The sequence below is a fragment of the Sceloporus undulatus genome, chromosome 2 (genome assembly GCF_019175285.1).
Source record: "Sceloporus undulatus isolate JIND9_A2432 ecotype Alabama chromosome 2, SceUnd_v1.1, whole genome shotgun sequence".
Lineage (NCBI taxonomy): Eukaryota > Metazoa > Chordata > Lepidosauria > Squamata > Phrynosomatidae > Sceloporus > Sceloporus undulatus.
In genome coordinates, this window is record NC_056523.1 from 309,863,761 (window position 1) to 309,884,069 (window position 20,309).

Below are 20,309 nucleotides of genomic sequence, written 5' to 3' on the forward strand. Positions count from 1 at the left end.
CCCTCCTTGGCCCCCGTTTCAATACATTCAAATCCCAACCGCCTCCCTCACTTTCCGCCAGCCTCAGCGCCCGAATTGCCCCTCTACGCATGCGCAGCAGCGAAGCCGAACGAGCCTCAACGTTCTCATCATCGCTCAGAACGCGAAGCTGGTGCCTAAAACACGCATGCGCAGCCCAGGCTCCTCCTGCTCCTTCGCCTCCCGATCTCCCGCCCTCTTGTGGTTCTGAAAAACCGAGTGACGTCAAATAGCCTTCCTTCAAACCCTATTGGGTTTGGAATGCGTGGGTCTGACTAGAAAGGCCAGGGTAAGAGAACTAAGCGAGGGAGGAAGGAAGGGGGCGTGACTTCTTATTTTGGTGCGTGTGTAGAATGCCCGAGTGACGTCAAAGTGCCTTTCACGACTTTCCCTCAAATCCTATTGGGTTTAGAACGCGTGGGTGCGAATAGAAAAGGCGGGCTAAAAGAACTGAGCTAGGGAGCGAGGGGAGGAGGGGGCGTGTCTTCCCGTTTGGGGGCGTGCCTAGAACGCCCGAATCGCCCCTCTCCCTCTCCTCGCAGAAAAAACCTAGTGACGTCAAACAGCCGAATGCGTGGGAGGGAGGGAATAGAAAGGCCGGGCTGAGAGAACTAAGTGAGGGACCACCAGGGAGGAGGAAGGGGCGTGTCTTCTCATTTTGGCGCGTGCGCAGAATGCCCGACGCCCGGGTGGAAAAGGGAATAGAAAGGGTGGGCTAAGCGAGGGAGGGAGGGGGCGTGCCTTCCGATTTCGGCGCGTGCGCAGAATGCCTCCTGCCTCGCGCCTGAGGGGACGTACTTGAGCCCTGGTTGAGGTGGATGCGCGCGCGCTTGTGTGTGTGTGTGTGTCAAAGTGCGCGTGCGCGTGAGCGAAGGGGGCGTGGCGGGAGAGCGCGACCGTTAGGGCTCCAGACCTGAGTGCGACGGCGTCAGCTCCTCAGTCCCTTGGTCGCCTTCACCTCGGAAGGCCATGACCTGCCTGCCGTCCTACTTGAGCGGCGGCGGGGGCGCCGGGAACGCCTGCGCCGCCCTCCGCGCCCTGCTCAAATCCTCGCGGCGGCACCACCAGCCGTCGCCGCCTCCGCCGCCTCCTCGCCCTCCGCGGCCCCTGATCCTGAGCCCCCGCAGGTTGCGCTTGGCGTCGGGCCGAGGGGCTCCTCCTTCTTCGCCTTCGCCGCCGCCCGCTCTCCCTCCCGCGGCGCCTCTGAGCTCCTCCGCCTCGTGTCCGCGGGGCGAGGGCGGCGTGGCCGGGGGCTTCCGCCCCTCGCGGGTGGTGGTGGTGGCCAAGACGACCCGCTACGAGTTCGAGCAGCAGCGGTACCGGTGCGCGGGGCTCTCCGAGGAGGACCTCAAGCAGCTGGTGAGTCAAAGGCTGCGGGCTCCGGCGCCGGGAAGGGAGCCACCGCCCCCAAGGCCCCCAGAAGGGGACGCCCAGACGGGGCTCTGGCTCTCTCCGGCAGAACTACCCCCGAAACTGCCATAGAAGTCTATGAGCAGCTACAGAGCAGGTGGATTTTAGCGAGGCCTCGCAGAGTTGGAAGAGACGGCAAGCGACGCCCAGCCCAGCCCCAGTCTGCCAGGCAGGGACTCTCAAGCAAAGCATCCCCAAGAAATGGCCATGAAGCTTGTTTTCTGCAGCTCCAGAGAACAGGACCCAGAGCAATGGATGCCAGCCCCAGGAAAAGAGATCATGTTTCAACATTAGGAGGACTAACACTCTCCTTCCTCGGAGGGTAGTGGAGGTCCTTAAACAGGGGCTGGATGGGGATGCTTTGGCTGAGAGTTCCAGCATGGCAGAAGGGGTTGGACTGGATGCCCTTGCCATCTCCTCCAACTCTGCCATTCTCACAGCCGGCACCCATAGTTTTCTATGGGTTTTTCAGGCTATGGCCGTGTTCTGGAAGAGTTCATTCCCAGCGTTTCTCCAGCATCCTCAGAGAAACGATGCCAGCCACAGATGCTGGAGAAACATCAGGAATGAACATCCACATCGCCCCTAAACCCCCAAAAAAGAATCAGACTATCAGGCTGGATTGGTCCTTCATTGTGTTTTGGACCACAGGACCATTCCTTTGAATTTGTCAGTGGCTCTGAGTCCCAGTTTTTGGGGGAAAGCCAGATATAAATAAATAAATAAATAAATGATGGTAATCCTAGTATCCTAGGGTTGGAAGAAACCACAGGGGCCATCCAGTCCAAACCCTTTCTGCCATGCAGGAAGTCACAACCAAGGCCTCCCCAACAGATGGCCATCCAGCCTCTGTTTAAAGACCTCCAAAGACGGAGACTCCACTATTCTCCAAGGGAATCTCTTCCCTTGACAGAAACCTTTTACTGTCTGGAAGTTCTTCCTAATATTGAGGTGGGGTTTCTTTTCCTCTAATTTGCATCCATTACTCTGTGTCCTGTTCTCTGGAGTATCATAGAATAAGCTTCCTCAGTATGACATCCTTTCAAAGGGAGTCCAGGGACACCTTTGCAGAAACAAACTGTTGTGCTTTTGGGCTACTCCAGTTTGTTTTATATGCTGTACCAAATAAAAGTCATGAGGCTTTAACAGTGATGATGCATTGCTTCTGGTGGTTTGCCTTACTGATGTGCTAGTTTTCTGTTTGTAGAAAACCTCATGATGTTGAATGATAACACTGGAAAAGGTGACATCCCACACTGGCACCTGGGAGGAGGGCACCTGGTGCAGGCATTTTCTTGATGCTGAAGGGATCTTGGTTTTAATGCTTACGAGAGAGAGCACCTGGAAATCTCATGTACATTCCCTAACAGAGGAAAACTTTGATATACTGTAAATGTGCCAATTCATTTTGTAATTCATAGGTATAGCCATACTAAGTTATGCAGTCAAAAGCAACCTAAAGATACTTTTTAAGCATCGTGGACTAACCCCATTAGGTGCATCTGCTGAAATACTGTTTAGCATACAAGAGCTTTTCTGCATATGTGCCTCCAAGTTTCCTGTGGACTTATGGCAACCCCATGAATTTCATAGGGTTTTCTTAGGCAAGGAATAGGCGCGGTACAGACCACCCCGAAAGGGCGGCCTGCACCAGCCCCTTTTTGCTCCTGATTGGGGCCAGGGCAGCCTCACTGGCAGACCTGCTGCCCCAATCCGCCGTTTCTCCAGGTGGAAAAGGGATGTCCTTGGGGCTTCATGCCCCAAGATACCCAGGAGCCACAGCCATGGGAGGAAGGGGCCACTCGGCCCCTTTCTCTTTGGCATTGTTCCCGCGGCCGTTTGGTTGCCGTGGGAATGATGCGCACAATGATAAGAAGCTCTGTTTCGGAGCTCCTTTCCATGCTGCAGCCAGGCAGCTGTAAGCGGCCAGGGGCAGCATGGAGACGTCACAAACGTGCCGTTCCATTTGGATGTGGGCTGTGTGTGATGTCATCGTCATGTGCCCCGTGTAGATGGCGCCGCGTAACAATGGCGCCGTCCACCCATACTAGGGTTAGGGAGCATGCAGTTGGTGCGTGCTCCCTAACCCTAGTATCGACACAAATACACCGCTTTATGGCGGTCTGTACAGCACCATAGTTCTGAGCCTGGGCTCTAGATGGAGTTTCAGGAGGAGTGATGAAGAGTGGCTTGTGGGAGTCATCTCTCAATTTTTTTCTGAATAAATTGGAATCTAATTGCACAATTTATATGTGCATTTTAAGCAATGAGTAAAAAACTCTTTTTAAAAAAGTTCAGTTTCTTCATCTGCAGTATTTATTGTATGTGGTTCAATTTGTGGTTCAAAAATTAGAAATGGGACTTCTTCATTTTCAGATGTAATATTACTTTTGTAGGGGGTGCAAACATTAGTCAAACATTTCCTAGGGGTGTGGGGAACAGAAAAGGTTGGGAACCACTGGCCTACAATATAGACTGCAAACCTGGTAGTCTCCCATCCAAGTACTAACTGGGTCTGGACTTGCTTAGCTTCCAAGATCAGATGGGATCTGGTGATTTGGAGGTATTTAGGGTCCTACAGAAAAGCTTATACCACAGCTACTTACCCTAGTTATGGTAGCACAGGGCCCAAACAGACAGGCCAAAATAAAGCTGCTTGGGGTCACTTTGAAGTCATGCTGTTTAAACGATTGATGCAACTTAAGAGGCCGGAAGCCATGCCAAAGACACACTCTAGTCCTAAGGACTAAAGCGCAGCTTTGGCACAGCTTCTGGCCTCTTAAGGTGCGTGCGTCATTTAAACAGCATACCTCCAAAGCGACCCGAAGCAGTATTATTTTGGTCTGTCTGTTTGGGCCCACAGTTCAGCATCTAATTTTGCTGCATCTGTAGATTAGGCACTGATACTTAGACATGTTCCAGCAGCACAGAGAAGTGACATTGGACAGCTTGCTTCATAGGCTAGACTGTCTTATGATCCTACAAAACTATACCCTCAGTATGATAGTAATCTAGTAATACTTCAAGTTGCTGTCCTGCTGAAGTCCTCCAACGTCATTTTGAAGAGCAGTTGTCATAGGTAGTCATAAAATGTAGCTTTCTAGTAGCAAAAGACAGAGTTGAAATGAGATTTAAACATCTACATGCGTTTTTTAGATTGTTTGTGATATCAGAAGCAGTTAGCAATGCTCACTTCTAGGTTGGAGGGGAACACACTGTAAACCCCCAGCAGTCCAAAATGTTTTATTTAGCTTTGAGTTGTTAAGTTCCACCTATGTACCTTTCCCAAAATAGCACTGAGCCTTATCTATGCTGGGGCCAATGTATCAAAGACCAAGCTGCATTTTGTGCAAATATGATAGTCTGTGTCCTTTTTACTACAGGGATGTAAATGACTGAATGAGAGATTCTGAGCAGAGAAATGGCTGGCAAGGAAAAAGCTAAATATTATTTCTTGTGCATGTATTCTTCTTATGCACAATATTTCTGTTGGGAAGGGAAGAATTGGTAGAGAACTATGCAGTTTAGGGGAATAGACATGAAACAAAGTATCACCATTGGAGAGAATTACGTTGTCCTTTATTATGGTGTGCTCTCAAGTTGTTTCTGACTTACAGGTGACCATAAGGCAAACCCTATCACAAGGTCTTCTGGGGCTGAGATTGTGTGACTCACCCAAGGTCACCGGGTGGGTTTCCATAGCTGAGAGGGGAGTCTGATCTCCAGAGTTGTAGTCCAATGCTTAAATCACTACTGGCTGTCCTTGATAGTACAGACATTCAGTTTAGCACACCTAAGTAATAAGTAGAGTATAACTGTTTCTTTAGCTAGGTTTTCCATTTCGCTTACTGGAAGCATTTGTTTCCAGAATAGTTATGTGGCAGTAGGAAACTATATTTGAATTAGTTCTCCACCACTACCCTCTGACTTAGTTAGCGCTGAGATTTATTTCAGGTATGCTTAATGCTCCTGATTGGATATTGATAATGCAAAAATGAAAGTAACCTCCTGGTCCCTCTTTTGTCTTGTCATAATTCCAGTTGGGGCATATGGCTTACATACACTGCTTGTTTTCCATAGGTCCATACCCAGCATGGCGTAGTGGTTTGAGTGTTGGACTACAACTCTAGGAACAAGGTTCAATTCCCAGCTTGGCCATGAAACCCACTGGGTGACGTTGGGCAAGTCACATGCTCTCAGCCTCAGGGAAGGCAAAGGCAAACCTCTGAACAAATCTTGCCAAGAAAACCACATGATAGGGTTGCCTTAGGATTGCCATAAATTGGAAACGACTTGAATTTCATGCATCACACACCCACAGAGTAAATATTCCCTTCTATTTTATGGGAAGGAGCTGCTGTTCCCAAAAGCCAGGTGGGTTTATTACTTTACAGTTGCTAGACTACTGTTTTTGTCCAGGTTTCAAATAACTATCTTACTATAGTTTTTTGTGGGTTTTTCGGGTTATATGGCCATGTTCTAGAAGAGCCCGAAAAACCCACAAAAAACTGTGGATGTTGGCCATGAAAGCCTTCGGCTTTACAACTATCTTAGTATTCAGCAGTAGTCCATAGTTGGTTTCTGTGGAGCAGGGCCAATGTTCTGTGTAGGGAATGGAGTGCTGTTAAGCTCTTTCTTAATATTTTAGTCTTGTCCTGTTTTTCAAATTGTATCTAAATAAATTGTGGTGGGAATTCTTGAAAGTGGTCTGACTCTCCTGGTGATGTTCTTTGCACAGGCTGCCTTGGTGACGAAGCAGGGGTTCTTAATCAGTTATAGTCAATCTGCTCTGATTTTGCCAGCTGGCAACATGTCTCAGGCTTTCTTTTCCCACAGCTTTTGACGTTCTTGGTGCAGATATGAAAAACTTTCTGTTCAGTACAAGCAACATAGATACAAAAGTAATTTTTCTGAACAATGTCGTCTTTAAATCTGAAATTGTCACAATCAGCCACCTCAAGAACTGCTTCCTCATTTTTGACTTAACCTGAATTATATCAGCAGAACATAGACTTCTATATTATAATTGCTTCCATTAACTATTTGTTGTATAGTTGCTTGTAAGAAACTTTAACTCTAGATTTGAAACTGTTACCCAGTTCTTATGTGGGCTGTTAACTATGTTTTTTGCAGGGGTGAGGAGAGGATTGCAAGAAGGAGTGTGGTTAATTTCATCACACATTCATTTACTACTTTGTTTTTTAAAAAGTATATGCTTCCTCTCTCACAACAATATTAAATCATTTAAAATAAGGACAGGTTGATTTTTTTTAAAAAAAAACTAACTTTGGCCAATGAAGACTGTAAATCTGAATGCAGATCCCGTCCTAATATGCTCTTTCTGAAGGCCAAGATAGCATCAGGTGCCAAGGAGATTCAATTGGCTTGATACTAGGTTATTTGAATGACTGGTACAGGTTGAGTCTCTCTTATCCAAAAGCTTGTCACTAGAAGCATTTTGGATTTCTGAGTTTTTTGGATTTTGGAATAATTGCATATGCATAATAAGATTTCTTGGAGATGGGACCCATGTCTAAACATAAAATTCATTTATGTATACACCTTACACATACATCCTGAAGATCATTTTATGTTTTATGAAACAGACATGAAACAAAGGTTATGTACATTGAACCATTAGAAAGCAAAGGTATCACCATCTCAGCCACCAATATAGATAATTTTCAATTTTGGAATTCCAGGTAAGGAAGATTCTTCCTGTATTGATTTGTTTGTTTGTGTGTGTGGGGGGGGGGGGGCTTGTTGTTGTTGTTGTTGTTGTTAATGTATTACTTTTGAAATTCTTCTAAACTTCCATAAATATCAGGTGGGGTGCTTCCTGTTGAAGTCCAGAAAGTCCACATTTAAGTTGCTTAATGTATCTATGCAGGCTTTTTTTAAAACCTACAATGATCTGTCTGATTCAGTTTTTTGTAATTCTTCCAGTAGTACTGTACTCCACTTTAGCATCTTGAAACCATCTTAAACAGGGAAGCGAGCATACAGAAATTTTGAGAATCCCATAAAGTTTCTTTTTCAGGGCCTTTTTCTGAAACATTTCTTTGCCAGATTCATGAGAGTGCCTTTGTTTGTACATACCTTAGTTCCTGAAATGGGTACTGATAGTGAGTGTTTACATATGTCCTGACAGGACAATCCAAAGTTCAGACTTTTTGGACACATCATTTTCAAGTGAAGAAACATCTTTCAATAAACCAAATCCACTTCATTTTGCTGACAAGCTGGAGACCTAATTTCTGAAATTGCATACTAGAAATGGCTATGTCCCAGTATTTGTGACTTGGGTGAATTCAGATAATCATCAGTTTATTTCTGTAGCAGTTTGTTTAAAACAAGGGTATTGCCCACAAGGCAACAGGCTGTTATTTATACTTCACTTGGCTTAATTCTGTCATTTCTGGTAGTGTCCTGTCACTGGTAGGCTAGTATATTTGCAAGCAGTTCAAATACTGAGCTCACCTAACTTGTCATTTAAATTACCTCAAATACATAAGGCAGTATTTCAACTTGGGCTCAGCATCAGAACTTGTCTAGCTAAATGCCAGCTATCTTATATCATAAGAATGTATATGGAGGTTCTCATAGACGGTTGCCATAGTCTTGTGCTACCGCATGGAATGATCTGAAGGCTGAAGTAGAAATCCACCATAGAAAAGGAACAGAATAGAAATCTGACTTTAAAAACATCACACACAGAGGGCACATTTGTAAGAGTGAAGCTACAGCATCCTTCTTTTCAAATCAGACAAGGAGGATGTGGATGAGATACAGTTCTCTAAAATGAATCAATGGAGGCTGTCTGTGTGAAAGCATTGAACCCACCCAGAACTCAGCTGCAGGGACCATGCTGGGGTTATGGTGAGCATGGTTGTTTTCCTGAGGATTCTGTCTCTTTGGAATACTGAGATCCCACTCCTCCCTTCAGATGTCCTGTCTGTCTGGAGGGAGGCAGCCTGATAATGCAGTTGGAAAACTGTAGCCTTAAGGCTAGCTTGCGGTACTGTGCTAGTGTTCTTCATAGTGAGGCAAACACAAGGAAATGAGCTGACTGTCTTTCAGAATTTCTTCTCTGCTGTTACAATGTTTTCCTGCATACTTCAAGGAAGAGGTCTTACAGTGGGTTCTGAGCAAGAGGAAGAAGAATCTGGGGGAACTAATACATCAGATTAAGGTGGAATTTAACACTTTAAATTGCAAAGTATGAATTAGAAGAAACCAACTCAGTGGAAGAAATAGTTTTCCCGATAAATGAAAATTTTACATTTGTTTTAGAAGGCTAAATTTAACGTGGAGTTGTATAGAATGTTATTGATTTGAAAACACCATTAAAATTGGATAAAGGTTTAAGTTGTCATAGCAAGTTATATACAAAGGAGGTTAGTAGAAGCGACTAAGATTTGACCCAAATTTGTTTATTATATGTTTCTTTTTAGTAAGTTTGAAGGTATAGTTATTTATTTTAAAATTCAAGATTCGTGTTCTGTACCAGTGTAATTTTTATCTGTTTTGATGTTCAGTTTTTTAAAAAAAAGCATTCCAGAATTCATAACCTCAGTAAAATACTTCTGAGCACTGTTCATAATATAATCTGTAAAATAGTTTTGTTGGAATATTATAATGGAAGGATTAATTTTGAGATAGTTTGTCACATGGTGCCCACTTCATTCTATGCAGTTTTATATAATTCACTGCTGTGTGGCATTATCTACTAAATGTAATCTGGTAAATCTGATGGATTTTCATAGACCCATTTTAAGCGTAGCAGATGGTTTTGTGCTTCATTTCCCTTGATTGCACTTTGTGTTTCTGCCTAATAATAATAATAATAATAATAATAATAATAATAATAATAATTTGTATCCATATTACTATGGATCTATTTATTAAGCTTTCCATAGATTATGAGGAAGCCTTTGTAAGTTCATAACATACATAGTTTGTGTTAAGAATATACCATATCTTAAGCATGCAGAATTGGCACTAGTTTGACAATATTCACTCAGGCTAATCTCGCAAGTTTTTGTAATTTGCTGCAGCCTTCAAAATGCTTATAGTCGATGAACAAACTGCCCAGTCAGTTCTGTAAGCTACGGAGAATTATGCTGAAGTATGGTTACTAAAGATGAGACCTATGAAGCAATTGTGAAGACAGTTTTCTTTTTCTTCTTTCTTCTTTAAGTTCATTGACTTTTGCATGCCAGGAAGCCATTCACAGTTGCTAAGGATGTAATTTTCATAGACCTGTAGCTCTGGAATCAAGAATATTGATTGATTCTTGTAACTCTGTATACTTAAGAGCAAGGGTGGGCAACTTCAAACAGGACAAGAGGCATTTTCTCTTCTGTGCCTGTCTGGAGGGGTACAGCAGGACATTTCAGGACACCTGAGTGTTGTCACTTCTTTCTGGCTTTTTGGCTGGTTATTTTCCACCCCAAAACTAGTGGTTTGGGGACAAAAAATGGTTTGGAAAAAGTTTGGGGGGTAAGGGGAATAACCCCGATTCTCATTTTACGTTGTTTGAGGATATTTGAAATGGTTTGGGGACAAACATTTCCCTGAATCAGCCTGAAAAATTGTTTACATTTTTTGGGGGGGGATCTGGGGGATTTGAGGGCCTTGTGGGAGTCTTGTGGACTCACAGATCCAGCCCACAGGCTGCATTTAACTCACTCTGACTTTGAGAAATTATGCTGTTAAGATCCCAAAACACTTTCTAGGGAGCTTTCAGTGGTGGCATAGGGATTTCTGTATTACTTGTTGTAGGCCACAGACTTCTCCTGCTAAAATCTGTACTGTGCCTCCTTCCTCTTTCTTAAAATAAGATATCCTTTTTCCCCGAAACAGATTTTTAATTTAATTTAATTTTAAGAAAGAGGAAGGAGGCATAGGTCAGTTTAAGCAGGAAAAGTGTGTGGCCTACAGCAAGTAATATGGAAACTTCTATTTCCATTTTGGAGAGAAGGAACATCTTGGTCTTTTGTTGATTTAATCAAAAAGCAATTTCATTTGGCTGTGTAAAGTAGCCAGTTACACGTTAAATTATAACACATTACAACTGGACTGAAATGGCTGTGTTGTAGCTCAAATTTTTCATATATCAGTTTTTGACCTAAGATTTAGTAAAAAATGTCCACTGCTAATGTTAAGTTGGTCAGAGTCTGTGCACCATTAACTCCAGCGTTGGTTATTTGATTGGCATGTCAGAATTCATTTAGTTGGTACTGAACAAGAGTATTTGTAAACTGGATTTTTTACTTACAAGAGGAATGTTTCATATGTTGTTTTTGTGTGTCTTCAAATTATTTCTGACTTACAATTGATCCTAAGGCCAGATTTGGCAAGATTTCTCGGTTAAAATTTGTTTAGAGGGGGTTTGCCATTGTTTTCCTTTGAGGCTGAGAGAGTATGACTTGGCCAAGGTTGCACTGTGAGTTTCCATGGCCAAGTGGGTATTCAAACCCTGTTCTTTAGAGTCATAGACTAATGGTCAAACCACTACACTGACTCTTAATTTAAGTAACTTTATACATACCAGGTGAAAATATTGTGCTTGGTTTAGTGAATAAACATTCTTATGTTCTTGATAATTAAATTATTCTAGCTTGTAAAAATAAAAATAATTTTTTTAAAAAAATAAAATTTGTCCAAGCTTGGCTGTTTACATGGTGTTGCAATATGTTTTGGCAGTAATTGCCAGCTTTGCTGAATTGTGGTTTTGCCTTTTACAGCTTGCATTAAAGGGCTCTAATTACAGTGGACTACTAGAACGACATCGGATTCATACAAAAAACGTAGACCATGTTGTAGATAGTTTAAGGTAAGGGTATGTATCAGAATTTTTGATTATAATCAATTTGAAATAATTTCAGTGAGAAGGGGTTGCAGAACTCATCATTATTCTTATGTCTGCTGTCCTAAAATTACTAAGCTGAATGCTGTTTTGGGGGATGGGTGGGATGTAAATCCAATAAATAAATAATAAATCAACTGTTTGTGATTCAGTCATCCTATTATACATACACAAAGGGGAATTACATATACATAACCTACCTCTTCTTTTAATTTTCTGTTTATTAATGGTACCACAAGTATTGACATTTTGAGTTCAAAACTGTTTTACGGTTCAAGCTGGACAGTTTGAAAGCCGAAGGATTGTCTGTATGCAGTTCTCTGAATTGTGGTCAATGTGTAAACACTTCATAGTGTTTAATCGAAAATAGTGTATAGCTGAATGTAATTTAATAGCAATTGTATTTAACTTTTTCTCTTAGCATGAGTCAGCTCTCAGTTGAATAATGTAGGACCAGTTATGCATAGCAATTCATGCAGCAAGTTTTAGTGTGCATCTTTATAAATTGTAATGACTTGGTTTAGGCTTATTTCCTGAATAATAATTTAAAAACCTGATCCTGCACTACTATTTCAGATATAGTAGAATAAGTGGTTGGAAAACATTTTGCTAAATTCTTTTGTGCATAATTGGAGGACTTTCAAAGAAATAAAAGTTATAGACATCTTCCATAAAATTATTTTTGGTAGATAATACTAGAATTAGTTGAAACATGTTTTATGCTTCTTTTTTTCTTGGGGGACTAGCTAATTTGGGTAAACTAGCTCTTTAACTAGAAAGTTACATTCTTTAGGCCTTGCAATTCTGAATAATAACTACCTGCATTTTTTTCAAAATCTCCAGGAATGAAAAGATTGAGGTTCGACTTGTGAAGCGCAGAGAATATGACGAAGAAACTGTTCGATGGGCAGATGCTATTGTAGCAGCAGGAGGTATTAACTTGTGAGTGGGGAAATGCATTTTGAGTTACAGTAATCTTGAGTAAACATGCACATTTGATTGTCACAACAATCTACAGCTTGTCCTTGTCAGGGTGCAGCAAGTGTTATCAGCTGTTTAAAGTATTGAGTGTATCTCAGCTTTGACCATTCCTGTGGTGGAGTATATCTTGGTTGAATATTATGAGAAATCAACAGCGAAACCAATTATTGGTGGTAGTGCATGCTCCCCCTTGGAAAAGCAGATCAACATCAATCTGTTGAGGATGCTGTAGGCAGGGATTCCTGCACTGAATTGGACAGCATGTCCTGGGCAATTGTCCTTAATTCCATTATTTTTCTCTGTGGTTTCAGTGACTCTCACGAATGAGTCATTTGAGCCTGTACAGTGCATCTTGGAACCTTTTGGAGCAATGTTTCAGTAGTAGCCCCTCCCATGCTCTATATGAGTATCTGTTCTGACTGACTTAGCATTTGTATAGTTATGGACTGGTTTTCTCCTTTTTTTTGTTTTGGATTATTTGTGGCTTGGATTGTCTTTTGTGTACAACTAGGCTTTGGACTTACCTCATTTTATCTCTCACTGTCTCTTTCTTTTTGTGGCTCTGGTTTGGTTACTTTGTCTCAGGCTGCACATGCTCTCAAGGGCTTATGGCCTCATTTGGATACTTCAAAAGATACACCTCATGTGAAGGAAAAATACTTGAAAAGGATGGGCATTTTAAGTGCCTCCTTTGCCTCTTTGAGGGGAATAATGTGAGGTCTTGCTGTCACTGTCAGACTTTTACCCTTCAGGCACACCATAATCGTGCCTCCTGACTAAAAACTCCTTTGATAGAACACTCTTAAGACAGCTGATCAAGCTGCAGAGAGTAGGTTGCAGCATATGGCCTCAGAACGACATATGGCTTATGGTCACCAGAACGACTGCCTTGTTACTGGCATCACTCATACCACCATTCCTACATTCTATGACAGGCTCCAGTGATACTATAATGCCTGGGCTTCCCTCATCTTGCACTCATGGGTCCTTGCCATCATCAGGAGGGATATGTGATAGAGTTTTTGAAGATCCCGCCCATCACCATAGGGATCTTTCATATTACCCAATCCTTGCCTGTGTTGAATCATAAAATTGTAGAGTTGGATCCTTTGTTCCTTCTTCAGCATTCAGGCAACTGGGGGTTTGCACAGAAGATGGGAGGGGCTAATGCCAAAACACACATTAGTTTACTCTGGAAGGCTCTGAGAGATGCTCCACACAGGCACAAATGACCCATTTCTAGGAGTTCACAGATGACCATTCAAAGAATCACAGTTACAGGTAAGCAACCTGTTCTTCTTGAAGATTGTCATTGAATTGTATTCCTATCTGAATAAGTTTGATCTGCTACTTATAATTTCATTATTATTATTATTATTATTATTATTATTATTTACGGTATTTATACCCCACCCTTCAGCCCTAAAAGTTCTCAAAACGGCTTACAATTATTATTGTTTTTAAATAGATGATTCCCTGCCCTCAGGCTTGCAGTCTAAAAAGACATGACACAAAAGGAGAAGGGAATGGTGGTAGGGAAGGAGATCAGGTCCAGCAGTTCTTCTCTCCCTCTGAGGCCTGGACCAAGGCAGATGGACTGGAGGGAGGGCTCTGCTTCTTAATCTAGGCCAGGCCCAATGGAGATGGGCCTGCATCTCTCCTTCCATGGCCGGATGGTACCAGATGGACTGGAGGGAGGGTTCTGCTTCTTAAAGGCACTTGGAAGGCAGAAGTACAAGTAGAAGTACAACCAGCAGCTTCTTCTCCCCCCTGACCCCAGATAGTCACTGTGATCCTCCCATTCTCTCTGCTAGGGTGTTTTGCAGCAGAGCCCTATCAGATCCTGGTTTTATAGCCCTAGCAGGCAAAGCAGCTGTAAGTGACGATACAGTGCCTACTGAGTCAGGGCCTCAGTCCTGAAGAGAGAAGAATCTATTTGGAAGGTAGAAGTCCAAGTACAGTGGTGCCTCGGGTTACGAAATTAATTCGTTCTGCGGCCGCTTTCGTAACCTGAAAAGCCTTCGTAAGCCGAATTGCCATAGGCGCTAATGGGGAAAAGCCGCGATTCCGTGCGAAAAAGCCGAAAAAAGCACCAAAAGTTTTTTCGTAACCCGAAAAAACATTCGTAACCCGGAACAATGATTCCCTATGGGATTTTTTCGTATCCCGAAAATTTCGTAACCTGGGTATTTCGTATCCCGAGGTACCACTGTACGAGTAGAACCAGCAGCTTCCTCCTCCTCCTGGACTTCCTTCTCTCTCTGCTGGGGTGTTTTAAGTTCTTCACTCCCTCATTCATTATTTATTCATTATTCATTAATTCATAAAAGTTGTACTATTGGAAAGACATTAAGGTATAGATGTTGAATTCAAATGCCTGCACTAGAAACTGTTAACTTGTCTATGCATATCCATTATTCTTTTTTTTATATAAATATCATTTCCTGATGACAATTTGTTTTCTGCATCACTTGAAGGCACACAACAAGAAATTTATTTTTAGGAGAGATTTATATAGAAATAGCTTTGGGTTTATGGTCATAAAAGTGATACTACATAATTTTTATATGTTCCTATATAAAAGCAGACTGTGATTGCATATCATATCTTTTACCTAGGTGATGGTACAATGCTCCTGGCAGCCAGTAAAGTTTTTGACCAATTAAAACCTGTTATTGGAATAAACACAGACCCGGATAGGTGAGTTTAAAAAAAAAGTTGATATTTTGTGGTGTTCTAGGCTGCAGTATTACAAATCTGGGGGTTGTTTCAGTACTGTAAATATTTACAGAATATTTTCTGTTGATGATGACACACAAAATAGGGTTCTTGGTCAGTTTATTATGCACATTGTTGTGAGTATATTTTCACAAACTGACTGTCTTTTTGTAACTTTTACAAATGTATTCAGGAATATAAATCAGTTTAGCCTTAAATATACATTTAAATTCAACTTTCTTACAAATCTGAAATTAATGTCTATATACAGTATGCTGAATGTCACTATAGGTTCATATGTTCACTAACCTTACAATCACATGTATTAAATATATGCTCATTAGTAAATATAATCTACAGTAGTTGATTCAAATGTGTGAAGCACCTGCTGTTTCTGTTTTCTAGTCCTCTGCACCATTAAACCAAGGTGTTTTTAAAATTAATTCTACAGTTGAGCCTCTACTTTTGCAAGTTTAACATTTGCAGATTTGATTATTTGCAAATTTGCTATAAATATTTGCAAATGTGCTATCAATTAAAGGGAGACACCCCCCCCCCCCAAGTTTTGTGGTGTACTGTAAAAAATTGCAGATTACATGTAGAGACTAAACAAAATTAAAGAAAACTAAAAAAAAAAGTTTACTAAATTATACAGGCATGAAATAATACAAAGTATCTCTGCTGCCTCCGCCCCACTTCTAGAGCCCAATATTGTACAATGCTACTTCTTCCTTATTTTAAAAGAAAATAAGGGAACAGATATTTTTATGAAAGAGGTAAGAGAGTACTCTGTCTTGCTTTATTTTCACATTGTTATATTATATCTAGATCTGAAGGCCATTTGTGCTTACCTGTACGATATACACACTCATTTCCAGATGCTATACAGAAACTTTGTCGTGGTGAATTCAGGTAGGTCAGATTTTATATATCTAAAGGCAGCTGTCCTTAAAGAAATTAATTTTTTGTATGGGAAATCACATAACTGTCTCAAGGAACAATTCTGATCTGACAACTATCTGTTCCAACCCTGCACTAGTCTAAGAACCAGTGTATCCAATCAGTGCTTAGTCTTCAGTCTTGTGCACATTCATCCCTTATGAAACCTTATTAAAATGAAAATGTATGGAAATTTAATGTCAGTAAATGATCAAGAGTTACAAATAATGACAATGAATTTGTGATGAAACCATAGTAATGTGCTTGCAAGAGAGAAGCTATAGGAAAATGTTAATATCTCCTATGTAAACCAAGCTTACTTATGCTGTTCCACACACAGAATGGTGGAAAACACTCCTTCTGATCATGAACTCATCTGGTAAGTGCTGAAAGCAATGTAGCCAAAACAGGCCCAGTGAGAAACAAGTTGGTGATTTCAGTAGAATTGGGAATCTTGTTATCTACAGAAAATTTAAAAACTGGGGGAATAAATCTGGGAGGGGCAACTTCCGGCTCCGTACTATAATTCGGTAGGACCTGGACAGTGGGCACAAAATGCTAAATATCTCAGTGGGGAGAATAGAATAGAGTATCATGGTGGAAAATATGGCTGGCTAGAAGAGAAGCATTCCTTGTTGCAATGTATTATGGCAGGTTCCGCTTGCAAAAGATGTAGTGGCTTGTTAGTTAGACAAATATAAAAATTACTGTTACTATTCCAATATTCCACCTGGAATATTGTGTCCAGTTCTGGGCACCACAATTCAAAAAGGACATTGAGAAACTGGAGCGTGTCCAGAGGAGGGCGACTAAAATGGTGAAAGGTCTGGAAACCTTGCTCTATGAGGAACGACTCAGGGAGCTGGGGATGTTTAGCCTGGAGAAGAGAAGGTTAAGAGGTGATATGATAGCCCTGTTTAAATATTTGAAAGGATGGCATATTGAGGAGGGAGCAAACTTGTTTTCTGCTGCTCCAGAGAACAGGACCCGGAACAATGGATGCAAGCTACAGGAAAAGAGATTCCACCTCAACATTAGGAAGAACTTCCTGACAGTAAGGGCTGTTCGACAGTGGAACACATTCCCTCGGAGTGTAGCGGAGTCTCCTTCCTTGGAGGTCTTTAAGCAGAGGCTAGATTGCCATCTGCTGGGGATGCTTTGATTTGGATTTCCTGCATGGCAGGGGGTTGAACTGGATGGCCCGTGCGGTCTCTTCCAACTCTATCATTCTATGATTCTATTTTTTTCTCCAAAACTAGAAAATAAATACATTAATATTTGAGTGGCGTGTTTCTGTAAAGGCCAGGCTAGGTCAGGAAGTAAAAAATAAAAATTAATTCTAATCATTTTAAATCTCTGTAATTGAAAGTTGCTGCATAGATATATTATAGGAGAACACTTGAATAATATACCACAGATGGTTACTGATGGTTATTATACGTAGTATCACAGCAAAGTTGGGCAAATTGTGTATCCAGGACATGTTTGATTAAGGGTATGATAAGTATTGGAGTTCCATTGGTAGTACGGTTGAATCCATAGGAAGAGGGGCAGTCTCCACTTTCTGTTAGTTGCCCCCTTGCTCCCCTAAACCTATCTCTGAAAGGCTGGTAAATTTACTGGAGTCAGTTTTCAGGCAGATCTGAGGTTTCAGGGAGGAGGAGAACAAGGAGAAATGTTGTTCCACAAATAGTGTAGTGATAGCATAACACTGGATTGAGGACCAAATTCAGTTTTTCAGATATGAATAATGAAAAGCTGAATATTCCTAGTATTGTATAAAGGGAACAAACCTATAGAATATCATCTAAATAATAAAGGAGTTGCAGATATGATACCATTTTAGTACCTATGATGCTGAGAAATGTAATGAATGTAATGAAGACGTTGACAAGCCAAAAAGATGAAAGTATGAGCATAAAATTTCTTGCAAGAAGACTGTTGTGAAGCCTGTAAAGAGGAGTAGAGGACCTGGGAGGATCTTTGGTTTAGCAAGGCAGTAAACCAGTATACACAACTAATTTGAAAACATTTCAGCATCAAAGAATCTGGGAATAACCCACTCTGTTATTTAGATGCCTAAAATGACACTTCCTTGAATTGGTAAGATTTGTTAAGGTTATTAACCGTTCCCCATAGCATCAGCTGAACTTACAGATGATTTAAAGTGAAGCAATATCTATTTTATTAATGACCCTCTGAATGGAGCTGATAGGTTGACTTGTATATATTTTCCATTCTTTAAAAATGTCATCTATTGTAATAGTTCTGAACTTTGTGCAATCATTTTCTTCTAAAGATGGCAGTGGCGGCAGCGAATCCGGCTATACCTTGAAGGAACTGGTATTAACCCTATCCCTGTTGACTTGCATGAACAACAGTTCAGTCAAGAACAGCATAGCAGAGCCCATGTTAATGAACGATTTCAGGATCAAAGTAAGAATGCATCCATACATAAGCTTTCTTATGGTCTTAGAGAGGCCCCTGACATTACAAAATGAAAGATGCAATTTAAAAGTACAGAGAAATCCAAGGTATATGCTTACAGTAACAGAAACATAACTGTATGCAATAAGAAACCTGTTATAGTTTACTGTTACTGAAAAAATATTTAGAAGGTTTTAACTAGATTATTTTAATTGTTTTAAATTTTTTTTTATTTTAAAGTTTTTAAAATGTTTTTATTTTGTGAGCCACTTTGATTACCTCTCTGGGAGAAAGGCAGTATAAAAATAAATAAACAAATAAATGAAGTTGTAACAACTGACAAAGTATAATTTATATTTCTTAATTTTTGATATATAAGAGTCTCTGATCCTTTATACAATTAAAAATGCATAACCTTAGAGCAGTAGTTTCTAGACTGTGCCCTTTAAAAGATTTTGGACTTCAGGTTGCAGAAGCCTCATTCATGTGGGCCAGTAGTTTGGGATTCTGAGTGCTGAAGTCCAAAATCCCTTAAAGAGCAGTGGGGACCACTAAGATAGAGTTACACACTTGTGATGGCTACCTATTCAATAGGGGCTACATAGGGACCATGAAATCCCCCCATTCCCACTTACTGGGAAACAGCTCCTGCGATTGATGGGAATCTGTTTCCCTGTTCAGGAAGTGGGCTGCTGACATTCTTGCCCCACCCCGCCCACACATACCCGTGAGCAATCTTATGGCACAAGGGGCTCTGCTTCTGCTGGTTGAACCAGAGATCGCTTGGGGAAGGAGTGCAAACTACAGTCAGCTGCTTCCTGAGCAACAAGGGAACAGACCCCTGTTTAGTGCAGTGGTTGCTTCCTAGTAAGTGGGAATTGGGTAGGTTGGGCCAGGGTTCGCTCAGTAGCACCAAATCCATGGTGCTTATGCATACATATCTCCCATACAAGTTTCACACCATTGTCTTCCATTCTTAGTAACCATATCAGATGTCATAGGACTGCGGTTCTTAACCTGTCATACATGGACCCCTGTAGGGGTGTGATGTCCTCACAGGAGATCATGAAGACCGTTTCCTTTCTTTTTGGCCACCTGTATTGAAAAGCCTTCCCTGCTTTAGCTGTTTCTTCTCTGGTTCCTCCAGGAACTCTAAAAGAAAAAAGGCAAGAAGATGCCTCCATGGTAAAGCTTCCTTGGCCAATGAAGTCCCCACAGTCCTGGTTGAGCGTCCCTCCTCACTCACTGGCTCTCTGGCTTCCTCCCCCTACCTCCTTTCACCAGAGCAAATCACCTATATTGTGCAGAATGACAGGCTTTGGAACTGCTGTTGTGCATAGAATCAGAGGCAAAGAGAGTTGGAAAGAGACTATCTAGCTGGCTGGATGCCTGTGAAGGAAGGAATGTATTACATGTCTGTTATATGTGTGTAGGCTCACATATGTGTGGCTCTGTGTTCAGGAATTCATGGATCAAAGCAGCTCCCGGAGTGAAGGATTGAGAAGCAAACTTGATCACTCTGCATCTCATGCACACACATTGACACACACAGCAAGCAAAGTCCCAACTCCTTGTGCCTTTTGATGCTACTATTGACACATACAAAGCATTGGAGATATGGCAGAGGTGTCTTTGATCTTTGGCCAAAAAGCACGAGGGTGTGAGCAAGGAAACAGAATCTAGTTAGCTTAGCTTGCGGGATTTTGTTTTTAATGTCCTTCACTATACATTTCACAAACCCACTCTGTCCAACGATATCCACGTACCTTTTTTGGTGGGGGAAAAGAGAAGAGAAGGAAGGAACACTGCCATTTTTGGATGTCCTAGTCATCCGTAAACCGAACCAACGTTTGAGTCACACAGTATACTGAAAACCCACACATACAGACAGATACCTGCACAAGAACTCCAGCCATCACCCAGGACAAAAAAGAAGCACAGTCAA

At 41.6% G+C, this 20,309-nt stretch overlaps 1 protein-coding gene across 10 annotated transcripts in view; it reads left to right on the forward strand.

Moving 5' to 3' along the window:
• Nucleotides 1–200: 200 nt before the first annotated feature.
• NADK2 (NAD kinase 2, mitochondrial) overlaps nt 201–20,309 on the forward strand; it is a 30,426-nt gene continuing 10,317 nt past the window's right edge. Inside the window, exons 1-6 of one of the 10 annotated variants that reach the window (XM_042451389.1) lie at nt 201–307; nt 11,178–11,272; nt 12,143–12,241; nt 14,899–14,980; nt 15,827–15,910; nt 18,237–18,373. In XM_042451389.1, coding sequence (XP_042307323.1) covers nt 14,910–14,980; nt 15,827–15,910; nt 18,237–18,373 — 292 coding nt within the window. In that variant the 5' untranslated portion in view covers nt 201–307; nt 11,178–11,272; nt 12,143–12,241; nt 14,899–14,909. Of the gene's footprint in view, nt 308–822; nt 1,378–11,177; nt 11,273–12,142; nt 12,242–14,898; nt 14,981–15,826; nt 15,911–18,236; nt 18,374–20,309 lie in introns of those variants that run through there. The other 9 variants (XM_042451390.1, XM_042451385.1, XM_042451387.1 and 6 more) reach the window with 9 other exon arrangements.